Source organism: Phascolarctos cinereus, unplaced genomic scaffold (assembly GCF_003287225.1).
Source record: "Phascolarctos cinereus isolate Bilbo 61053 unplaced genomic scaffold, phaCin_HiC Scaffold_7;HRSCAF=346, whole genome shotgun sequence".
Taxonomy (NCBI): Eukaryota; Metazoa; Chordata; class Mammalia; order Diprotodontia; family Phascolarctidae; genus Phascolarctos; species Phascolarctos cinereus.
Window position 1 is genome coordinate 90,811,066 of NW_027556180.1, and position 25,270 is coordinate 90,836,335.

The 25,270-nt window shown below is 37.1% G+C and overlaps 1 protein-coding gene across 1 annotated transcript in view; it reads right to left on the reverse strand.

Moving 5' to 3' along the window:
- DNAJC15 (DnaJ heat shock protein family (Hsp40) member C15) overlaps positions 1-25,270 on the reverse strand; it is a 56,597-nt gene that overhangs the window by 14,337 nt on the left and 16,990 nt on the right. The window contains exons 2-5 of the mRNA XM_020971724.2: positions 23,120-23,171; positions 17,280-17,353; positions 5,934-6,010; positions 1,315-1,385 (exon numbers count right to left, since the gene is read on the reverse strand). Of these exons, the coding sequence (XP_020827383.1) occupies positions 1,315-1,385; positions 5,934-6,010; positions 17,280-17,353; positions 23,120-23,171 (274 nt within the window). The remainder of the gene's footprint in view (positions 1-1,314; positions 1,386-5,933; positions 6,011-17,279; positions 17,354-23,119; positions 23,172-25,270) is intronic.

Genomic DNA, 25,270 nt, shown 5'->3' on the forward strand with positions numbered 1-25,270 from the left:
AAATTACTAATTGAACATAACATTCCCTGTAGAAATATACTGTAACTTTAAAAATAAAAATGAAAGAAAGAAAGAAAAAAATCAAGCATTTATTGAAGCAAGACTGGACCTTACGATATACTATTTTCTACTCTCTTTGGGTACGAAAAAAATTCTTTAAGTGCTGCATTTAAAAACTCTGTTTCCTTACCAACAGGCATAATCAACAACCTGTCCATCATATGGAGGGCCCAACTGCCTGAATTCCTGACCCCTATTACAAATCAATCAGTGAAGTTGCATCTATTTGACCCGGAAATGGTAGTTTTCTGGAGACAGGAGGCTTAATGGAAGTACCTATATAAAGTTCTTTCAAAATAAGATACTCAAATAGTGAATGAGAATTAAGACAGTGGAGCAGAAATTTCAGTGACTAATGGAGCTATCTGAAAACATTAAAACATTTTTTTCACAATTTAAATTTTTATTATCCACACTAAAAAACAAATACACGAAACCAATGGTATGGTATTTGGTAAAGATTATTTTTATAGAAAATAATTAAGAAAGTAAAAGGGCTGAAGGAAGAATATCTTATTTGGTGGGAGTGGGGATTGGTAGAAACCCAAGTTATCCACCTACCCCATTAGAAAACTAAATCTGTCAATAAGGATTTTAAAAAACCCCAACTCTCTTCCCCCTCCCCCTCTGACTTCTGAAATATAGGGCAACTCTTTACCATCTGTTATTTTAAAGCACAAACAGTAATGAACATATGGGCTTTTTCTCTCAACCAGCTGTAGTGTAGTTAAAGTTATAATAATAGCTTTTCTGTAAGATAAATTTACATTAAAAACCTGGCCAGTTAAAAACAAATGGCTCAGCTTCAGAGTCTTACAGAATAGAATTAAGAAATTCAGAATAATCCATGATATATTGTGTTCCGTGACTTAGAACAGATCCCTCAGAAACTCATCATGCTGTTCAAATCAGTTTATACAATCAAATAGTCTATAATTCACGCTTTCTCTGCCTCACCCAAAATGCCAGAAGCCCTAAACAGGTTCAAGTTCTTACATATAAAAAAACCAGTAACTAAATCCTCCAAAGCAGATAATATAAATCTACCACTTCTGTGGGTCACCAAACTCCAATATAGTCTTATTTATTTATGACAGAAATCATAATACATGTGAAGCATAAACTGCCATCCTAACTGTATATCATTTAGTGAATTTTACAGTAAGTTATTCACAATGAACTTAAATGAACTGGAGGGAGTTCTTAGCATATTCTGATCCGTATGATATTATTGAAAATAGAAATTCCATGTACCTTTATCTGGGTGATTCAAAATCATGATTCTCCTGTGAGCTGTTCTAATCTTGGCCTTGCCAGCAGATGGGCTGTAAAAATAAATTAAAGCGCTTACAATAAATAGTGTCAAATGCAGATTGTAAATTAACAGCTTATATGGGGTTCTGAAAATTAAAAACCAGTGAGAATTTCACCACCTTGTGGACAAACATGAAATTACAGTTTTTCACTTCAACTATCAGAATGAATCTTTGACCCCGTTTTTACGTGGTCTGTTTCCCTGCACTTCTCTGGCTTCAGGAAGCTTTTACAAAATATCATATACGAGGCATAGGAGTCACAGTACTAAGAGTGTACTAAGTAGTGAACTAGTCCTCTTATTATAAGTCAAATAATCTTTTAACAGAGGATTCTCAATGACATGTTTAGCAAATAACCTGATCCTACAAAATGTTTATGAGAAATGCTATCAGAAAAGTGTGGTTGCTTGTCTTTACATTCTGGGGGAAATAGAAGCGAGATTTAAAAATCATCAAGAAAACTTCACTTCCCTGGCATTACTGGGGAATGAAATGTTCCATACAATTGCTATGTCAAGTCTCTGAAGTGTCAAAAATATTTTGGATTTTGGATAGCCTTGCTAATACGTCTTCCCTACCGCGCTGCCTTCATAAAGGGAATATACTAAATTTGACTTAACCTTTTCCTGATGACTAAGGGTATGCACTAAGAACATCAGTTATTACTGTCTTAGAATGCAGTTGTACCCTCATGGATCACCGAGGTTAGCGCAGTTACTTGCACCAACACTAAATGGTCCTGTATTGCTTCCTGAGCTTTCTTCCTCACTATTTATAGGTGCGTGGTTCCATTCCTTGCTCCTGGCTGTCCCTTATTTGCTGCTATCAATGTATCTCTCTATTTTGCTGCTTCTAATCAACTAGGGCTAGAAAAGCAGATAATCAATCAAGCTTTCTAGAACTGTGTTTAAAGTAAGAGTAAACAGGTTTTAAGTGGGGCCTGACCTTTCTGAGTAAAGTACACAAACTTTAGTTAGTATATTCACTTATCTCCAGATGAGTGAAGTATTGCTAAATTAGAAACTTAAATTGGATTCTAAAGCAAGGGTAGGGAGCCGACAGCCTTGAGGACACATGTGGCCCTTTAGGTCCTCAAGTGAGGCCCTTGACTCCTAGAGGGCCACATGTGACCTCGAGGCTGCAGGCTCCCTACCCCTGTTCTAGAGGTTAGTAATAAAATATCATCAAGTTCATGGAACTATTAATAAGCAAAAAGGATCATTAATTTTGCTTCTTATCCTTCAGATCTGGACATTTTTTTGCTGTGCTTTTCCTTAAAAATACAAGATGCTGTCTTAAAGGGATGGTACTTTTCTTCTTAATTTTTCCTCCCAGAGGAAAGATATATCCTATATGAGTCAGCACCATTTTTCCCCTCAGGATGCCAACAGTGTTGTATGTACAGTAAGAACTTAATAAATAATTTAGTGCATGTATTATGTGCTTAATATATTTACTAAAGCAGTCCAAAATTCTAACTATAGTTTGATGAAGAGAACACTGGGTTTTCTCAGAAGCCCTGAATTCAAATGCTAGCATTGCCACCTAACTGTGTTACCCTAAGCAAAGATACAACCTCTTCTCTAAAATGGTAGTAACAGTATCTGAACTCATCCAGGGTTCTTATGCTAATCAAAGGAAATAATCTATATAAGTTGCTTTGCAAAATATATAGTGGTGCTATATCAATTTGAACAATTATTAAGTATCTAGGCTCAATGTTGGAGAAAAGGATGAAGACATTTTTCCAGAAGTACCAATTGAGTTTTATTTTTCTCAATTACATGTAAATAAATTAAGTCATTTTTAAAAATGTTGAGGTCCAAATTCTCTCTTTCCCCCACTTGGAGAAAGCAAGGAATACAAAGATCCAAGACAGTTCTGAAAAACTTATGATGAAAAATGCTATACACCTTCAGAGAAAGAACTGATAGAATCTGAATGCAGATCAAAGCATGCTTTTTAAACATACTTTATTTTTCTTGTTTTGTTTTGCAACATGGCTAAAATGAAAATGTGTCTTGCATGACTGCACATATATAATTATATATGCGTGTGTATACGTATGTATATGTATATGTATATAAAATCAAGAAATAGAGTGACTTCTTCATGAAACAGCCAGAAGGCCAGTATAACTAGAGTAACAGTGCTGGGGGGTAAGGGATAAAGAGACTGGAAAGTTAGGAAGGGGCTAGGTTATAAAAAGCCAAACAGAGGATTCTGTATTTGACCCTGGAGGTGACAGGGAGTCACTGGAGTTTACTGGGTAGAGGGTGAACTGATCAGACCCTGCATCTTAGGAAAATCATTTAAGCTGCTGAATGGAGGATGGACTGGAGTGGAGAGAGACTTGAGGCAAACAGACACACCAGCAGGTTACTGCAATAGTCCAGGTGTGAGGAGGTAAGTGTGCACCAGAGAGGTAGCAATGTCAATCAGAGGAGACAAGAGGGTATATTTGAGAGATGTTGTTAAATCAACAGGCCTTGGCAACAACTGGGATATGGGGGGGGGGAAGGGATAGCAAGGAGTCCAAGTAGACTTCTAGGTTATGAGTCTGAGAGATGGGAACGATGCTGTAATAGGAAAGGTGAGGATGGAGGGGACAGTTTACGGGGAAAGATAATGAGTTCAGTTTTAGATATACTGAGCTTAGGATGTCTACTGGATATCCAATTTGAGATGTCTGAAAGCCAGTTGGAGATATGAGACTGGAGGTCAACAGAGAGATTCAGAGATCTGAGAATACCAGCATAGAGATGGTAATAAAATCAATGGGAGCTGATAAGATCACCAAGTGAAGTAATATAGAGGGAGAAGAGAAGGGGGCCCAGGATACAACCCTGAAGGACACCTATGGTTAGAGGGCATGCGCTGGATGAAAATCTAGCAAAGGAGACAGACAAGGAGTAGTTGACTAGGTAAGAGAACCAGGAGGCAGTGGTGTCCCAAAGCCTACAGAAAAGAGAATACCAAGGAGAGGAGGATCAACAGTGTTAAGGGCTACAGAGAGGTCAAGTAGGAACGAGAATTGAGAAAAGATCATTGGACTGTTGTTGCTTAAGCCCTGCCCCTCCATTTCTTTACCTCTAAAATAAAAAAGTCAAGCTACTATAGGAAAGGATGTCTAAGGCACAGAGCAAATTTACTTTGGGGGAAAAAAAGCCCTAAAAAGTAGGAGCTAGATGAAAATTTTACTTTCAAGGGAAAAGAGAAGAGAGGAAAAGAGGAGAGTATGGGGAACGAATGATACCAAAAGAATGACAACAAAAAGCCAACCAACAAAAACAAAACAACCAAAAACATAACAAGTAAGATATATAAGAAGCTCTGCAAGTGCAGACTGTTATCAGATATACAATATACAGTTGCTGGGTTGTTTTTTGTTTTTGTTTTTTTCGCTAGACCAGAAATCCTTAAACTAGATCCACGAGATTGTTTTTTAAATATTTTGTTATATATTTTGACATAACTGATTTCCTTCATGATCCTACATTGCTTTATCTTATGCATTTAAGAACATGATTCTGAGAAAAACCACCAAAGGAATCCTTGACACAAAAATGGTGAAGAACCCCTGGGCTAGAAAGAGCAAACGGTCCAGGAAGCTAAGGGATATGTCAAAAAGAACAGGATTTATTTTTTTTTAAAAGAAAAGGATTTAAATCCGGAGAAAGATCAAAGTCTAGCTAAAATTTTAACTCCAAAGACAACCAGGGCCAACTTTAAAGACTTCATAAAACTGTCCCATTATCCACTGAACCCCCTTTTAAAAAAACCACAGCCAACTGTGGAGTTTCCCACTGCTGTACTTCGCAGCATCACAACCACCAGGCCCTCACTGACTCTGCTCTCCCTCAATCCAGTCAGGAGTCAAGCCCTGCTGATTCGGCCTATTCTCTCCAATCCCGTGGACACTATTCCAGGTGTTTCTTTTTGACCAGACTACTGGAAAAGCTTCGTAATTGGTCTTCATGCTTCCAGTCTCACTCCTCTCCAATCCATTCTCAACAAAGGTGGAAAACATAATCTTTCTTTGGCATATGTGTGAATTGTATTATTCTCCTAGTCAAAAGTACTCTCATGATGTAGAATCACTATGGAATTCCTTGTTTTCTGTCTTCTGCAAATAACAAATGAGAACTAAGATGAAATAGATGCAATGAAAATATGCTAGACATTAAAGGAGGCAACAGATTCCACAATGCAAACTGTGGTATACTGCATATCAGATTCTAATAGTGACCCCAGTAAGCATTCAAAGTACCACAATAAGTGAAATTTTACTTATTTCTGAAGGTTTATTATTTCAACAGCTGCAGATTTTTGTCCTTAAGGCATGAAGCCAGAGCTTATGATTGTTTATATTTTCTGCTACATGTAAGTAGATGCCTGGATTTGATATTTCAAAATATAAACATTCAAAATATCTCCTTTCCCTCAAATGCTGAAATACAAGAATAATTTTGTCTCATCCTTGTACCTGGCATTTTCTCTGTTTCAAAGGGCAAACTTGGTCACAGAAGAAAAATAATACTTATGCAACACACCTACCTTATGCCTAAAATAAGACTAGCTTCTCGCCTACTCATTTTCTGCTCAAATCCTCCTTTATAGTAGGATGAAAGGCTCTGTACAGGAAAAAGAGAGCAGGAAATAATTAGTTCCATGCATGAGGTGGCATGACCTCAATCCCATCCCATAGCTAAAGGCGAAATAATGCGTTTTTCTAGAATTCAGCCTCAGATGGTGAAGCAGGCATAAAACAATGCTCATTTTAAAGCAACAGTGTCAAGGCGGAAACGGCAGCACTAACAGGACCAGAGTTTAAGAATACCTCAAAGAACCAAGCTGCATCAATTGACACAGCACATTCTTTTTCATCCACACGTCAAAGAAAAGAGAGTAGGACGATAATTTTTATTTCAAAGTAAAACAACATCTGCTTTTAATTATTTGTATTTAAAATGGATCTGCACAGATAAGAGAAAGAAAATATTTAGTTATCACATATATTCCCTTGTAACAATTTATTTAGAAATTGTTTTTTGCACATTTTTTTTCATTGTGCATTTGCCAGAAACAGATTTGTGCTTTGTTTTGGGCAAAACAATGGTATTTCATAAGGTCACAAGTGGTGCACTGTGGCTGGAGGAGCATTCAATTCATGTCTTCACGGTGGCTGTAACTTTTCATCTGCCACTTGGATGATCTCTAGTATGGCTCTCTCGGACAGTCTGCTGCTTTCACTAAGCAGCACCTTGACGTTTTCTTATAAAATAGGAGAGTATCTGGTTTTTGCTTTGGGTTGCTCTCTGATGGCTGTGAACATATGGATGGAGGGTACTCATGATAGTTACAGACTTGGATGTCTTTCACTAGCATGAAGGCAGTGTCACTTTGGGCTTCTCTATAGATTTCAAAACCAGTTTTGCACAGTGGCCTATGTGTCTTCACCATTTCTGAAGTTCTCCATGGTTCTGACAACGTCCTAATTATGCTGCACCTTTGCTTTATACAGCTCAAGAAAATGTACATGACAGGATGTAAGATAATTGCCACTGCTACACCTTTTTAAAATAGCAATTTCACATCCTTCAATATTACATCAGTAGTTATACTGGTATTGTTGCGGTGTGAGAGGTTGAGAGGTTGTGACCCCTCAAAGACTGAAGTAAATGGGTCATCTGGAATGAATTCACAGACTCAAGCATTCTTTAAGTCAAGGTGGCAAACATTTATTGTTACACTTTTCAGCGGGCAAGGATTCTTAAAGGATCCTGCAATCTTAGAGTGGTACAGTTAAAGTTTATATAGGATAAAATACAACAAAACATGTACCAAATATGCAAACTAGATGACTCAGGGTGGGATTAGGGAGTGGTTAAGGAGTGGTCAGTTCTTAAAAGAACATGCACTTCTTGCACCTACTGCGCAGTTCACTGAAAAGCCCACAAGGGAGGCCACATGGAGATGTGGTTTTAGGCCTGCTAGGTCACTAAGTCAACCAGAGTTCAGGGTAACTGAGAGTTGTCCAGTCTGCCACCAATCAATGTCTTGTTTGAATAGATAGATGTAGGGAGTATACATACGTCTTAAGTCTAGAATACAGTTAATGAGGAGTCCAGGATGTAGATAATAAGGTAGAGCGGTAGGAGATAGTCCAGTGGGTAAAAATGTCTTTATGACCCAGTGCAAAGCCAATGCAAAATAATAATTCCTTCAGGTGCTGTTTGTAACTTCACCAAGGAGAGAGATAAGGGTCTTGCTGGGGCCCACTCATGAGTAATTGCTAAGCACAGTGTCCTTGGGCTGGGGAGAAACTGTCAGGGATAGTGTTTCTGAGGCTAGGGAGAAATTGGGGTCTAAGCACAAGCACCCAAGCACCCCATCAGTATCACTGCTGCTAGTATTGTCTTTCTCTAAGTAAAGGAATGCATTGAACAAATATTTGTTTTTGGTGTCTACTGCCAACCAAAATTTAAGGCCAAATTCATCTGATTTGTTTGACATTAATTGAATAAATTTACAATGTGTCTTGCAAGACAGCAATTGCTCATCAACTGTTATATAAATACATCAGGAATAAATGCATTCTGACAATTTTCAATAAAAGAATCCCACAATGAGAATACTAGACAAAACTTGTCCTGAAATAGATTTGGCTCCCTTTCATTTTTCAGGTCAAAGCAAAGATATCTCATTATACCTAGGAATCAATTATTTGGCTTAGTTTCACTGAATAAAGGACACTCCCTCAGGAGCTATTCCACATACTTTTTTATAGGCAGATTTCTTCCACCAATAATGCCATGACAAAAAACAATGAATTTTTCTAATTCATCTAATGTAAAAGACTATTTATTTAACATTGCCTGTTACTCACTGTCCATAAGCATTTGTGCATTTCTGAATGTTTCTAAGCACTGGCTTGCTAAAAAAAAATAGAAAGGAAAGGGGATTTGTCTTGATGACTGCAGTAGGACCAGATGGAAGTGTAATGATATAAAGCTGTTGTGAGAGTCCTCACACTGCATGAAAAGTAGCTAAACCATCTTTACCTTTCAGACATCTTGGCTCTTCATCTCTTTTGCTGTGAATTTGGGTTTGACAAGTACTGTATAGTTTATTACCTTTTAGATTATCAGCTATAAAAGGACTTCAAGGATGGACTTATCATCGCTGGAATCAGATGAGGAATACTCTTCTTCATGCATTACAACTGTAACATTTACATCATCAAATTTCCTATGTGTAAATTTGCCATGAGTTTGGATGGGCTCTTTCTTTTTTGTTCTAAAATCTGCTGATAAGAAAGTCTCTTACACATTTTATCAGCAAGCACACAAGCAAAGCTATATTATTATGACAACCTAACTATAAATTCTGAAAAAAAACCAAACATAAAGATTAAGGTAAAAAAACTCCAGGGAATTAGTCAAATAGTTGAAATAGTTGAAACTACATGTGAAGATAAAATTTTGTTTTGCTCTATAAATATATTATTCACAAGGTTTTATAAACATTTGACAAAGTCTACTGATATTCCAGGGGCAAAAGACTAATATGAGCAAAGAAATAATTCAACAGAAATTAATGTTGGAGAATTTCTTCTTATTTGCAACAGAAGTATCAAGTGTTTTAGGTACTTGAAGTATTTGGTCCTTATTGGTATAACTAAATGTTATATTTCTTTTGTTATCTGAAAAGTCTTTAGAATGCTAAGGAACAAAGATATAAATTTTGTCTTTGGTCTAGATAACCCTGAGCAAATCATTTAACTGATATATGATCACCTTTTTACCATGAAACTCAGGATCTCTGGGTCACAGGATCACCCATCTCTAGTAGAGTGGGAAGGAACCTCAGAGGCCATTTAATCTAATGCCCTCACTCTATAGATGAGGAAACTAAAACTCAAGGAGACTGAATGACTTGCCCAAGGACACACAGGCAATAAGTGTTGGAGGGGAGCTTTGAAGTCAGTCTCTAAATCTAGAGTCAGCACTCTTTCCATCGTATCGAATTTATCAAACATCAATTGAAATGAAAAAGGAAGGACTAGCAAAATGTGGTAAAGACAGGCTGGGGAAATGTAGGTCAAAAGGAACAGAAAGAAGGGTGGGAATGGAGGGATAAGATGTAATTGGCAAAAAATATATATTTTTGTGGTGAACCAATAATGACAGCTGTTGAGAGAAATCTACTAATGAGAAACAGGATAGACCGGTAAGGGTTATGGGACAGGAAGATGGAGACAAACAGTTGGTCAGAGATTAGGACTGATGCTCTGTGGGGGGCAATAAATTGGGATGGAAAGGAAGGAATTCTTATAATAAAGATTATTTGGGGGTACATAGGTACCCTAACCTGAAAAATATTATTGCCAGTATTTTTCCATTAATAGATCCTACAAGCTACAGTCTCCCTCAAGGGAAGACTGTCATAGTGGTCTCAAGACTACCAGGCTTAATCTTATAACACTTCTTCTTTACAATGTTATAGTTTTATAAATTATTCTCCTAATTCTACTCACTCCACTCTGGATCAATTCAGATAAGTCTTCCCAGGTTTCTCTGAGCCTATTCCTTTCATTATTTCCTATAGCAAGAAAGTATTCCATTCCATTAATATACCACAATTTATTCCTTTAATCCCTAACTGATGGGTAGCTCCCTAATTTCTAGTTCTTTGTCACTATAAACAGAGTTGCCATGCATATGTTGGCACCTAAGGTTCTTTTTGATCTTTCTTTGATATCTTTGGGATAGATACTTAGTAATGGTATCATTGCATTAAAGTTTATACACAGTTTAAAGACTTTTTGGATAAAGTTCCAAATGGCTTTCCAGAATGGCTAGACTGTGCCTGCACTGAACAGCCATTCCAACAAACATCATCTTTGCCATTCTGATGAGTATGAGATGTAACTTCAATGTTATTCTGATTTGCATTTCTTTAATTATAAGTAATTTGGAGCATTTTTTTTCAAGTGGCTGTTGTTGGTACCTTGGGTGTTTTCCTTGAGAACTGCCTATTAATATCCTTTGACTATTTATTAGGAAATAGATTTTTTTTACATTCCTTATGTATTTTGGAAATCAGAACTTTACCAGAGAATCTTTCTGCAAAGATTTTTTCCTAGTCAGTTACTAGTTTCTCAGTTCCACTTCCTCTTCTAATTTTTCTTGCACTGATTTTGTCTGTGCAGAAGGTTTTCAATTTTAAATAACTGAAATTGTTCATCTTATTTTTTGTGAAGTGCTCAATCCCTTGTTTGGTCATGAACTCTTCTCCTATCTCTAGCTGTGAAAGGCATCTCCTTCTTTGCTCCTCAAATTTGGTAATGATGTGACTTTTCAGATCTACATTCAGAGTACATCTGGAGTGTGCTGTGGTACCTGCTCAAGTGAAACAACGTGTTTAAGGTGCTTCACATATCTTCGATCACTACGTAAATGCGAGCTATAATTATTGCTCTTGTTCTTCTCTGGTGTTAGATGTTGATCTGAACCCAGTTTCTGCCAAACTGCTTTCCACTTTTCCTGGTACGATCTTTGGGTTTAGCAAACACTATGCTACTCTTCATTTGCTTCCACATATCATTTACTTCATGTGTTCCACAATTGACTTTTTCATTTTTAACCAGTACCACATAACTTGGATGATTACTGATTTGTAATGTAGTTTGAGATTTCATATTGTCATTCCCATCTTTTTCCATTATATTCCATGAGAGAATCTCATACATGTATACATATGTATGTATGTATGTATGCATGTATATTTTACTGGTATAGTTGCTAGTCCCACCATTTAGCTGAAGGGAGAGATGACAACATCCTGTAGTAACTGAGGTCCCTTACCCCAACGACAGTATTATGGTCAGGACAACTCACTACCATAGGTAAAAATGCATGAATGTCAGGGAGTTAAAAATAAGTTCCTGGTTGCCAGTATTAAGTAAGGCAGGGTGAAGCCATCAAGTTATTCTCCTATCAACAACTCACCCTTTGCCCTCTAATGGTATGCTCTTTCTAAGTCTGTATCGCTGGATCATCTTCTATGTCCCCCTCCAAACTGCAGGTGGGCCTAACAGGTCTGTTCAGAGCCTTCTGTTCTCTCTAGGTGGTCTCGTTAGTTATACTATTTACCATTAATGATTTCATTATCATCTTTATGTAGATGATTCCCAGCACTATATATCTAGCCCCATTCTCTCTCTCCTGAGTTCTAAATGAATGTCCAGTAATCTCCTCAAACTCAAGAGAGGCAAAACACATAGTAGAGGCTTAATAAATGTTAATAAATGAATATACCTAATATTTATATGCATTTACTACATGTCAGGCACTGTGCTAAGTGCTTTATAATTATTATCTCACTTGATTCTCACAGCAACCCTGGGAGATAAGTGCTATTAACTGTCCCCATTTTATAGATGAGGAAATCGAGGCAAACAGAAGTTAAGTGACTTGCCCAGGATCACAGCTAGGAAGTGTCTGAGGCCAGATCTGAACTCAGGTCTACCTCAGGCGCTACCCAGCTGCCCATATATAGCTGCCAAAGTGATACCCTAAAGCACAGCTCAGGTCATGTGCCTTCCCTACTGAATAATAAGCCACTCGATGAGAATTTATTGTTTAGTGCTTTGTGGATATAATTTTGTCAGGTGTGCAGGGAATGGACTGGAATGAAGAGAGACTTGAGGCAGGGCGTTTCATCTACTCAATACCAACAATTTCTGTTCTTCATCTATGTTACAACTATGTTTAATATCTGAGATTAATAGGAAAGAAAATTATATTAATCCTTGTTGTAAGACTAAAGGTCACAAAAAGATGAGCCTAATGTATAGAGCAATTCTTTTCATATTTTGAAAAATATTTCTTTTCCTCGATTATCTCAGGAAGCTGTGAAACGTTTCATTTTCAAAGAATCTCAGTGTTTTGTCATATGTACGACTTGTCATTATCTGTACTATAGCCACAAACCCTAAGAATAATGGAAGCTTCTTCTTGTTGTTGTTGTCATTATTTTTACCAAGAGGAGACTGCTTACCCAGGAATGGCCCCTCAAAGAAACAGGACCAGAAGTGGCTCCAAACTGTACAACATTTGTCTGTTTATAGAAAACACTAGTTTGCTATAACATAATTAATGCAACTTGCTCTAAAAAAATCACTTTGAGGGTATAAAACATATATTTTAGAGACGCCAACAAGAGAGAAGAGATGAATGAGGGGTCTACTTACATTCCTCAGTTAGTATACTTTTGCAAGCAGTTTCTCAGAGAAAAAAGAAGCCATTATAAAGATAGGTGGGTAATCACTAATATGGTTTGAAAACACATTTACACCGCAGAACACATAACTTTAAATAGTGTGAAAATTTATGTGTACCATTGAACAGTATTTTAATGTCACACTGCTTAAACAGTGACTGGAGCCCAAAAGAATACAAGATAACAAATTTATATTTTAAAAAAAAGTATATTATGAGACACACTTTTAACCTTTAATTCATATTGGACCTATGACATATACAGTATCGGATAATTGAACATACTTAGGAAAACTGGGAGGTAATTTAGGACTATGTTTCCTGACAGCACTGAAGTTTTTCAAGGGAAATGTGAAGATAGATACAATGAGACCATGAGAAACACTCATTAACAGCAAGAAGACTAATCAGCTAACAGGATCTTTCTATGACTCCATATTGGGTTCTCAAGGACAGAACAGTACACCACTGAGGGGCCAACAGCTCTTTGCTGCTGTTGGAACTCTTTGGGCCCTCTTTAAAACTTTTGGATTATTAAAAGGCCATTACTCATTATCAAGTACTGAACATCTGTTAACCTTGTCTCCAACAAGTTCTAACTAATGCTTCCAAATTCCACACATGAGCAGAAGGATGAAAAAAAATGGAAGTAATCTAAAGCAGAGGTATCAAGCTCCTATAATACTCTCCAGTATTGCCCAAACCAGATTAAAAAATAACTGGGAGACATTTAATAAAATAAATAAAAATACAATAGGACACAGATAATGTTAAGGTGTGGTTGTCTGAAGCTATACAAAGCTCAGAAATCCTTATGTAAGGTTTAGGGTGCCCTTCTTTCCACTGGAATTTGACACCACTGTCCTAGAGGCTATATATGTAACCCCACCCAAGTTACACAAAGATATATGAAGAGCTGGGATTATTTTTACACCTAAAATTATTATTAGATGATAACCATCATCAAATTTGTTAAAGGAAGATTTAAAAGAAACCAAATGAAACAAAATTCTTAAGTAGTTAATCCATTCAGTCACCATCCTGAAGCACAAGGTCCCTAGATGAATGACCACAGGATGACAGTCACAAAAAGAACAAGTTTTTTAGATAAGAGGTGCCACAGTAGATGGAATGCTGGGCCTGGAGTCAGCAAGGCCTTGAAAGAAGCGTCAGGCCTTAATCATCAGATCACTCTGGGTAAGTCATTTAACCAATCTGCATCACAGTTTCCTCAACTATAAAATGGGGATAATAATAGCAGAACTTAGCACAGTGCCTGGCACGTAGGAGGCATCTAATAAAGTATGTTCCCTTCCCTTTTCCCCCTCCTCATTTTTGCTATATAAAAGAACCTATGTAGTTCTTGTAACTAGCCTTTCTGCCACATGTATACTGATTAAAAAAAAAAAGTCCAAAATACTGTTTTGTAGTTACTGTTCTAAATGTAAATGAAAACAAATATAAAATTAGAAAAACAATTTTCTCAATTATAAGGCAAAGGACTAGGCTTTTATAGCACAACAGAATAAGATTTCAGAGTCCTAACACAGCAAACTAATTTTTACTCACTTCCATTAAAATCTTAATTGGATAAACCTAAGGTTTGGAGGTGTCTATGGGTCCTCTGAAACCAAACCAATGGACCAAAATCCTGATGAGGTCCTACACCAAGCTGGAAAGGTGAGTATGAGCCTATCATACTTCAATAACGACAGGCCAAGGTAAATTCTGAGAGGCTCATCATAAGTTTGGCCACAAAATAAAAATTTTTCAGAATAGTAAGTAATTCTTAAAGATAAGGTCTTAAATTGTAGAGTTCAAATCTTGCCAATGCCTCTTCCAAGACTGAATCTATGATCCTATGACACCAAATTGTGTGTCTAAATGGGGTTACCATAGCAACATCAAAGAAACTTTAGAAACGGGAAACAAAATAATTATGACTGTGGTATTCTATTAACAAGTTCTAAGGAAATTCTTTATAATGAGACCAAGAAAGCTAAAAGGGGACTTAATTATAATTTTAATTGTGCATATGAAGAAATATGTTATATAAGTGGTACTTCTATTGTTTCCACAAAAGGAAGAACAAGAAGAAAAATGGGATTAAGTTATTGTGTAGTAGGCAGGTTAGAACTGGAATCAGAAAGAAATGGGTTCAAATCCCATAGTAGCTGTGTGACTCTGGATAAGTCACTTAACCTATCTATGCCTCAGTTTTCATTACCTGTAAAATAAGGGAGTTGGACTTGTTGAATTCTGGGATCCATTCTAATTGTATTTATAATCCTATGAAGGTATAACTGAGAAAACATTATGTTTTTTATCTAGAAAGTGTTTTTCAGGTAGCAAGTACTTTGACATATATGGTATCATTTGATCTTCAAAATGAGTGTAAAAGGCAAACAATCAGCACAAGTTTATTATCCTCATTTTGTAGATAAGAAGCCTGAGGTTCAGAAAAGGTAGTGCCCAGCCCAAGGACACACACCTCATAAGCGGCACAGACGGACCTCAAGTTCATGTCTACTGACTCCGAGTTCAATACAACTTTTACTTAAGCAGATAGCAGCATGCTCATGGCACTGCAGAAACCCTCCTCATACAGAATCACCTTCTACAGAAAAAGTTAAACATTAGGTAAATAACCATGAGATATAAAAGAAGAAAACAACAGTTTTAAGCATGATAAAGACTAAGCATCTGATATCTTTCATTATAAAAGTGATGATAACAAGATTACTGAGATGGTGTAGGAGTTTTCTTCACATCTCTCCAATCCAAAAACCTCAACAAGAAACTGAAGTAGTAAAGAACTGGAAAAAAGTAAAGGTCTTTAGGTTGTGAAATGGCTAAACAAATTTTTACTATTACTGCACTGTGAGAAACAAATATGAAGGGGCAGCCAGGTGACACAGTGGATAGAGCACCGGCCCTGAAGTCAGGAGGACCTGAGTTCAAATCTGGCCTCAGACACATAAAACTTAATAGCTATGTGACTGTGGGCAAGTCACTTAGCCCCAATTGCCTCACAAATAAAAAGAAAAAAAAGGAACAAATACAATGAATTCAGGAAAACTTAAATGAACTGATGTAGTATGAAGTAAGTAGAGCGTGAAAGCAATATGCATAATGACTGCAATAATATAAACTAAAAGAACAACGCTCAGTAATTACCATGACCACTCTCGATCTCTGAGCTGAGCAAAATAAATACATCACCCTTCCTTCACTCAAGAGGTAACAGGACCAGGACTGATTGACTGATAAAGACAGATGTTTTTTCACATGCTTAAGGTATCAAGGCTAAAATGGGGTGGGGATGGTTTCATAACCTGGTATAATCCTAGCGTTTTCACTCTCGTCCCACGTATCCAATTCGTTTCTATCTCCATAATAACTCTTACGTATGTTCCTTCCTCTACACTCACAGAGCTGCCATCATAGTTCAGGTCCTCATCATCCCTTCATCACTCTACTGAAATAGACTCCAAATTTTTTTCTCCACCTCAAGTCTCTCCCCAGTCCAAGCTATCTTCCACACAAAATGATTTTCAGAGAGCCAAAGTCTGATCACGTCAATCTCCTACTCAGTAAACTCCAGCAGCTTCCTAATGCCTCTAGGATCAAATAGACACTTTTATTTGACACTGAATTCCCTTCACCACTGGGCCCTTCTTACCTTTCCATTGTTCTTATACTTTATTCCCCATAGTACAGCTATTCTGGTCACAAATGACCCTCCATCTCCCATATCTTTGTACTGACTGTCCTCCATACCTAAAATGCTCTTTACCCTCCGCAATGACCATCAGAATCCCTGGTTTCTTGCAAGGCTCAGCTTAAGTGATATTTCTTATATGAAGCCTTTCCTGGTCCCCTGTGCTGCTAGTACATCCCCAACCCAAACTACCTTGTATCCATTCTATTTACATTCAGTATACAATTATATCTGTATATGATCTCTCCCTTAGTAGAACAGAAGTTTCTTGAGGGCAAGGACTATATCACTTCTGTCTTTGCACACTCAGCACTTAGTACAGTGCCTCGTACAAAGTAAGTGCTTAATAAACACTTCTTGATTGACAATGACAGATCTGGAAAATAATCCTTGAGATTATTAGAAGTAGGAAGAGTTCTCAAAGAAACCTCCTAAAAACAGATGGCATTTATAGAGCTTTAAGGTTTGTATGGCCTTTTATTCCCATTATCTAATTTGTTCTTCATAACCACCCTGTGAGATAAGCACCACAAATATTGCATGTGACACACCTGAGACATAAATAGATTAAGTAACTTGCCCGGGGACACATAGCCACTGGGTGGTAGAGGCACATTTGAACACAGGTCTCTCCAAGCCCACAGTGAGAGGAGAGCATGATTTTCCCCTTGCTAGAACACTAGTGCTGGAAGAAAGGTTAGAGTTTATCTAATTCAATCTCCTAAATTCAGTGATGAGGAATTTAATCTGGCTAAGATAACACAGTTAGTCAGAGAGGTAAGCAGTGAAATAAGCAAACTTCTGCTAATGACAGTTAGAATTAAATAGGTTTGCTTAAGTTATTTCAAATTATGGAAATATGGCCAAATCCAAGTGACCCCTAACCAGACCACTTACAGGAAGCTGAATCTTCTTTGCAGTTTCTGTGATTACTTGCTCCAGAGGCTTCCAGATTTGAAATGCACAGCGACCTAAAAAAAAGTGTAAAGGTGTAAAGTGAATTTTCTAAAAATTAAAACAGGTAAAAGCCATCAAGATATTTATTTATCATAGCATTTACTTTATGGGATATTTTACTTTACACAAGTTAACTCCAAAAGCAGCAAGGATTAGTTTTTATATTTAAAATATAGATAATAATATCCTTGAATAATACAGTAAAAGAAAAAAAAAGATTGGTCTAAGAAACAAATGAGTGATTTTAACAGAATTATTTCTAGAGTTAAAAGCTAAGCAGAAAACCTTTTCCAAATGTAACTATAACCTCTTACTCCCTTTCTTAAAATAATAGTTTATTTTATTGTTTGGGGTTTTTTTAGACAACCTTCTCTGCCCCTCTCTGTCTCTCCACGTTCTATACAAATAAGAGTCAAAACAAGTTTTCTTTTGTATTTGGGGCATCAATTAAGAATATAACTTTATTATCTAAGCAGTGTACTTCTCATTTTTCAATCTGATTGTCTGCCTTCTGTCTCTTGACAAAGTAAATTACTTTGAGAACATCAAGGTCTGTGGAAGGGCCCAGAGCATCTTTTAGTTTTTTTGTCTATTTTTCCAAGAATCAAGTCTCACCAGTGCACACATGTAAGAGAGCTGTTGTTATTCATTTGCAAATGGATTGCTTCAGGGTGCAAAATACAGTGACAGTACTGGGGCATCCACAAGACCCAGCTCCACCCAGCAATAACAACAAAAAGCTTTTCAAACAAAGGAAAACATTAAATAAGGTTAGCCTCCAGACCCATTTCCATCCACATTCCTGACCAAACCTTTAATAATGTTCACTAGTGCATCTTTCATTCAATTTTACTCCACATTAACATTTAGCTTCTAAATTGCCTTAAGACCTTTCCAAACTTGGAACATGAAGCCACTACTGACAGCTTACCTGAACCTAAAAAAAGAAGCTGGAGTCTTGGAGATGGGAAACTCTAAAAACCCATTAAAAAAAGGTCACCAAGAACTAGAAAACCCGTATTTAAAAAAAAAAAATCAGGGGTGGCTAGGTAGCATAGTGGATAGAGCGCCAGCCTTGGAGTCAGGAGGACCTGAGTCAAATCTAACCTCAGACACATAACACACTAGCTGTGTGACTCTGGGCAAGTCACTTAACCCCCATTGCCTCATCAAATTTTTTTTTAGGCAATGGGGGTTAAGTGACTTGCCCAGGGTCACACAGCTAGTAAGTGTCAAGTGCTTGGTCTCAGGCCAGATTTGAACTCAGGTCCTTTTGACTTCAGGGCCAGTGCTCTATCCACTGTGCCACCTAGCTACCCCATCTCACCAAAAAAAAAAATTTTTAAATCTAAGTATATTTTTCCTTACAGACTTTTGTTCAAGGAATCCGTGGATCTGAGAAGTATGAAATCACTGAATATTATGGTTAACAATAAACATTTGCCCACTTTTCCCTGTACAGAACACAGGACCAGTCTCTCTGCATTTGTGAGAGAACACCCACAGCACAAACGGAAGATAAGGTAGAGCTATCTTCTCTACTTTTGAACCAATGCTTGCACCTGAAATTCTAAAAACCTTTCTCTGCCACACAGCTCTACACTAATTTCCTTAATTCCTTAGATTATTTCCAGGGACCTTTGAGAACTAATCTCGGATTCCAAAAGTCAGCCCATGAGCATACGAGGACCAAAGTTAGTAAAGCTATGGTGGCCTAGCAAGAATTAGAAAAATGAATATCTAAATATATATCATTTAAGTTTTCCTGCTTATATATTCTAAATCAGCATAATGCCAGTGAGATTAAATATCTTGTCATGACAAGAGCAAAAAAAAAAACCCCAGCTTTTATTTTCCAATTCTCTAGCTGAATATAAGTGGACTTGATATATCCACATTCAAGTACAGTTTCATCTAAAACAGAATCCAGCAGAAAAGGCCACATGCATAGAACTTAAATATACACAAAAAAGATTAAAACAAAGTTTAACATGCAAAATGCTCTCAGGTTAATGTTCAATTAGTGAGCAGTTGTGCGATTTACAAAAAGAAATCAATAAGTCGAGCAGGTAACAACTTTGTTTTAATTCTTTAAAACTGTTCTGCCTTAAGCAGTGAACAACTGTTTCTCAGGTCTTCAAAGAAGTGAAGTTAATAATGATGCCGTGTTAAGTAACCGTCCTTCATTTTCAAAGAGGACTAATGACATCATGGGGGTGAACTGGATGTAAGTGAGGCAGAGTTGCACAAAGTCATCATCATCTCCTCCTGAGTCATCAAAGTCCAGTGGCAGGACAAAAGGTCAATGGACTGGCAATGGTCTGGGATGCAAAGAATCTTGTCATCCTCTATGTCTGAGCAAGCTCTAAGCACTCCACAGCACCTGTTTCAGCTGTCTACATGGCTGTTAGAACAAATTGTTCTCACTGGCCCATTCCACTCGGGAAGTTTTCACATGGCTAGGGTAGACATTCACCTAACTCATCGAACCTGTCAGTTGCCCTCAACCTGTTTTAGCTCATTTGCTGAGATGGTTTACCCAGGTGTGGCCACTGTGCATGCTATAGCTTCTTAGAGCCACAAGTGAGAGTTGGGTGAAAGGTGCATACCAAAGGTGGGTGAGCAGCTTTGAAAAGGGCTCAGCAAGCCCTCACACCAGAGGTGTGAACCCCCCATACAATCCATATTAAGTAATATATATCCTAATGAAGAACAATCCTCACTGCAGGGATCAATCAGATGACAATCAATCAAATGATATTTGTTTTAATTACCTACTATATGCCAGACATTATACCAAGCACTGGGGATATAAAGACAAAAACGCCTTTCCCTCAAGAGGCTTACAATCTATCAGGCTAAGTAACATGCCAAAGCAGAAGGCTGCCATAAAAAGAGTGCTGGATTTGGAGTTAAAGGACCCAAGTTCAAATTTTCATTCTGCCACATATTACCCATATGAGTCACCCTTAGACAAGTCATTTAACCTCTTCAGTTCTCAGTTTCCTCAACTGTCCGATATCAGGATTGCTTTAGATGACCTTGAATTCCCTTCTATTTCTAAACCTAGGATCCTATTACCTTGCCAATATGTGTGAGTGTGTGTGTGTGCATGTGTGGCAATCTCTACGTGTACAAAATTAAGGCAGCTGCAATTGAGATGATCAAGAAGGCCTCATGTAGGAGGAACATTTCAATTGAGTTCTGAAGGAAAGTAAGGCTTCTGGTAGGGTAAGAAGAGGAGAGGGTGCCTGTCAAAGGTCACAGTGACAAGACACAAGTCACACAGGGAGAACAGCAAGAAGGCCAGTTTGGCAGGACTACAGGGTATATAAAGAAGAATAATTTAAAATAAGCCTAGAATTGGTGGTTGAAGTCAGGTTGTGAATGACTTTAAAATCCAAAAGAGGAGTTTACATTTTGTGCTGAATTTTCTGTGCTGGTGCTGGAGTTTATTAAGGAGAAAAATGTCATGATAAAACCTGTACTATAGGCTTATATCTTCTGTGTGCAGGATGGACTTTAGAGCAGAGTTGAGACAGGGAAACTAATTAGAAGTGTATTTCAATATTCTGGCCAAGGAATGATGAGGACGTGACGTAAGAAAGCATGAGGAGAGAGTAGGGAAAGGAAACAAGAGATGTGTGGCAGGAGAAGCAACACAACTTGGCAACTAATGGGATATGTGTGGTAAGAGAAAGCAAGAGATCCAGGATGACTGATAGCATGTGGGAATCCTCTTCCTTTAAAAAACATTAAGATGGAAGAAACAGTACATAGATAAGATTATTCAGACAGCAATATGAATGATGAATTGGAGAGGAAAAGAGTAGAGCTAGGAAAACTATTACTACTACAATTCAGACATGTGGTAATAATGTCCTATTCTAGGATGGTCAGATTGAAAATAGTGAAGAAGCCATGATTATGAGGGGATCTTGTAGGCATTTAACTGGAAGGACTTGGATATGAAAGGTGAGAGAAGAATTAAAGATGAACTAAAATTATAAAGAAAGTGTATGAATTATGGAGACAGAAGTAATAAAGTCAAAAGGGAGAGTAAATTGAGGGGGGGAAACATGGTTTAGTTTTGGACATGTTAAGTTTGAGATGCCAGTAGGATGTCAAGGTTAGAGATTTACTGTAAACAGAGATGTGGCTCTGAAATTAAGATGAGAGGTCAAGATCAGAGGTACAGATTTTGGGAGTCATGCCTAGAGACTGAAGCCCTTGGAGAGGATGGGCTTGCCTAAAGAGAGTATGTAAAGAAAAAGGACAAGGACAAACTTTTGGGGAACCTTCACATTATGAGGATTAAAAGCCTGTGAAAAAGACAAAAGAAGCAGTTAGAAAACTAGGAGAACCTAGGCAGAGGTGGGGAACCTGCAGCTTCAAGGCCACATGTGGCCCTTTAGGTCCTCAAGGGCAGCTTTCTGAATCCAAACTTCACAGAACAAATCTCCTTAATAAAAAGATCAGTTCTGTAAAACTTGGACTCAGTCAAAAGGCCACACCCAAGGACCTAGAAGGCCACAGATTCCCCATCCCTAACCTAGAGAATGTAAAGTGGAGGGAAAAGGAAGTATTCTGGGGGAGGGAGTACTCAACAGTCAAAATCTACAGGGAATATCCAGAAGGAAGAGGACTCAAATTAGACATTTACTTGAGGCAGGGTATTTTATTAGGCAGCGAGGTTACAAAGCAAAAAGTGAGACACACCCTGTCTTCAGAGAGCTTATTTTCTTCAGGATGTAAGGCATGGGAAAAGATCATTGTATCCAGCAATTAGGAGGTCACTGGCAAATTCCCATCTCTAAGAAATTGAAGAAAGTGAAGTAGACACATTGCAATACATAACTTTTTAAAGCTCAGCAGTGAAAAAGAAGAAAAAGATGACATTTGCTGGATGGAACAGGAGAGCCAAGTAGGTTTTTCACTTTTTTTTAAATATCACAAAAAGACCTGAATATGTTTGTAAGCATATGGGAAGAAGCCAACTGTGACTGAAAGATGCCAAGGAAGACTGAAGATACATGAGATGATAGAGATAACTGCTAGAGCAAAGTTTTCTGGAAGAAATAGGAGAGAATCGGATCAAAGACTTAGGTAGTGGGCTAAGCCTTAACACTCAGTAAGGATATCTCTTCTATAAGCAGAGGGAATTAGGAGAGAAAAGATGATAATACTGATAAAAGATGATAAAAAAGATAATAAAGTTTGAGGAAGTAAGTAAAATTTGAGGATTTCAGAGTAAATTGAGAGTTTGAGACAGAATTGGAAATATTGGTTATTTTGGCCTATGCCTCCACAAGGTTTCTCCTCCATGTACGTGTTTCAGTTCCTTTATTGAGGGACTAGAACCTCAGGGCCAGTCTGGGGGTTGGGGTACAGTAGTGCTGCCATTAGGTTTCTGGAGTCTCTATACCACCTTTATACTCTGGGCTTGCTGAAGCAAACACTAATTTACATAAAACATGTCATTATCTAAAATAACCCAAATCTAAAATAATTAACCTTTGATGAGGCTATTAAGCCTGGAAAACAGCACACAGTTTCATTACTTTCCTTCAGAACAAGGCTTACTGGGACCTTCTGCCACACCAATAGCAGGGATGAGTTTTCAGTGACTAAAGTATAAGGAATTGAAACAAGAATTGAATTAAGATCTCTGGATAAGCGTTCTAAGAATTTCTATGAATCACTAAAATTATAGGGAAAGAATAATGGGAAGACATTCCTTTTGCAATTTTTAACAATACTTAACAGTTTATTTCCCTTACCTGCAAATGCAAAGGCTGCAACCCCTAGTCCCACCGCTATCAGTGTTCTGGCCTATGACAGAAGAATGAGGTCATTATGTAGTGTTCAAAAGGCAGATTCATTTAACAGTTGGTATAATCATTTTATGTGCAATACTATTTTGAAACATTCCTGTGACGACAAGAAATTGCTTTAAAATCTTAAAAGAGTTAAAAATCATCCCTTTTGTCACAAAATAGGAAAAGTAATTTTCATCAATTGATACAATTTAAAATTTTCCCTTAATGTCATATCAGAATTCATTTGGTTTTTTGAGGGGTTTTTTTAGGCAATCAGGATTAAGTGATTTGCCCAGACTCACACAGCTAGTAAGTGTCTGAGGCCAGATTTGAACTCAGGGGTCTTCCTGACTCTAGGGCTAGTACTCTATCCACTGTGCCATCTAGCTGATCCATATCAGAATTCATTCTAACCAAGTCTTCTATAGCATATATTTCTGGCAAAAAAAAAATTCTAAGATTTCTTTATGAGTATTGAGATTTTTTGGTAATTTTTATTACCTTCTACCAAGGTAACTGTATATTTTTCTTCCATTATTTTGCAGTTGGGATACTTAACACCACTTCGTATTTTTTAAAGTTTAATAAATATTTAGATATGTTTATTAAGGAGAATAAGAACTGAAAATTGGTACAAAACAAAACCAAAATTATTTTTAAAAAAAGTTAAATAATTTGTCTTTATAATTCTATGACAAGGTAAAAAGAGTTACTGATGTGGCATACAGCATAGGAATTTAGCATGACCACAAGATCATTTTGAGGACAACCAACTTAAACTTGGGAAATGTTGTCTGTCCCTTTATTTTTCATTTAGTGAGAAACAGTTGAGTTCCCAACACCCCATTTTTGTTAAGGCTACTCCTAGCATCCCAGGCATCCAAGTTCTTCAATAAATGCTCGCTAAATTAAAAAGAAAAAAAAACTATTTTTTCTTTCTCTACCCCTATAAAAGTAAAGGAAAACTAGAAGCTTCCTAATCTCCCCCAAACCCTAATCCCCCGATGCCAGGAACAGGAACTCTTCACATTTTTTCAATTAACTTTTATTAAGCACTGAGAGATGTTCAATACTCAAAGAGGGTGCTGTTTTGGTCTAAATAAGATATATGGAGATAGAGCAAATGAAAGACTGAGAAAAATATGTATACATATTAAAAGGGTAATAGTATGTTTTTTTCTCCTTTGCCAAATGCTTTTTCATTTCTCCCTTTTGCTGTGACCCAGAAATCGGGCCTCCTGCTATTTATTACCTAATCCACTGACACCAATAACAATAGAATTGTTTCACCTTACTTTATACAACAGATTTGTTTCTTAAAAATCTGTATGCACATTGATACTCTGTATTTTACTTAAATTTAGAGAGAGCTGAGCAAGCTATCCAACAAAGTAAAACTATCGCAAAGGTATTTAAGGATGAAAATGGAAAGACAACAAATAAAAGAAAAATAACAAAGATATGGAAAATCATTACAGAAAACATTTTTTCCTCCATCAAGGGCAGTGTAACCAATACACTTGGACTCTAATCACAATACCAAATATTTTTATTACAGCAGAGGTAGAAACAGCACTAATGTAAACGAAAGATGGAAAAGCAGCTTGAATGGACTCTGTCATCTGTCTATCTACCTGTCTATCTATCTATCTCTACTGTGACACACAGATGATGGACAGATAGACAGACAGATGGCACAATTCTGAGGGCATTACACGATCAGTGTACAAGGTATCTGAAGGAACAAAAAAATACTAGAGGCATGGGAAAAAAATCGTGGACCTTATTAATATTGAAAAAGGGAACTAAGAGAACATTAATATGTTGACCCTAGATGCCAACTATTCCATTTTTACAAAATTATGATAGTCATCCATACATAAATTGAAGTTATCTTCAATGAGGGTATTAATGGAGAACAAGCAAGCTTTTGCAAAGGGAAGAGTCTTCCTGCAATGTACATAATCACCCCCTCATTTATTCTTTTTATAAAGTCTAATTTTTATAAATTGAGTTTTCTTAAATTACTGTAATGAAATGTAACATATGTAATGAAAAATGAAGATATTGTTCTTGTTTCTCTATTCCACAGCCTAAACATTAGAATTAGTT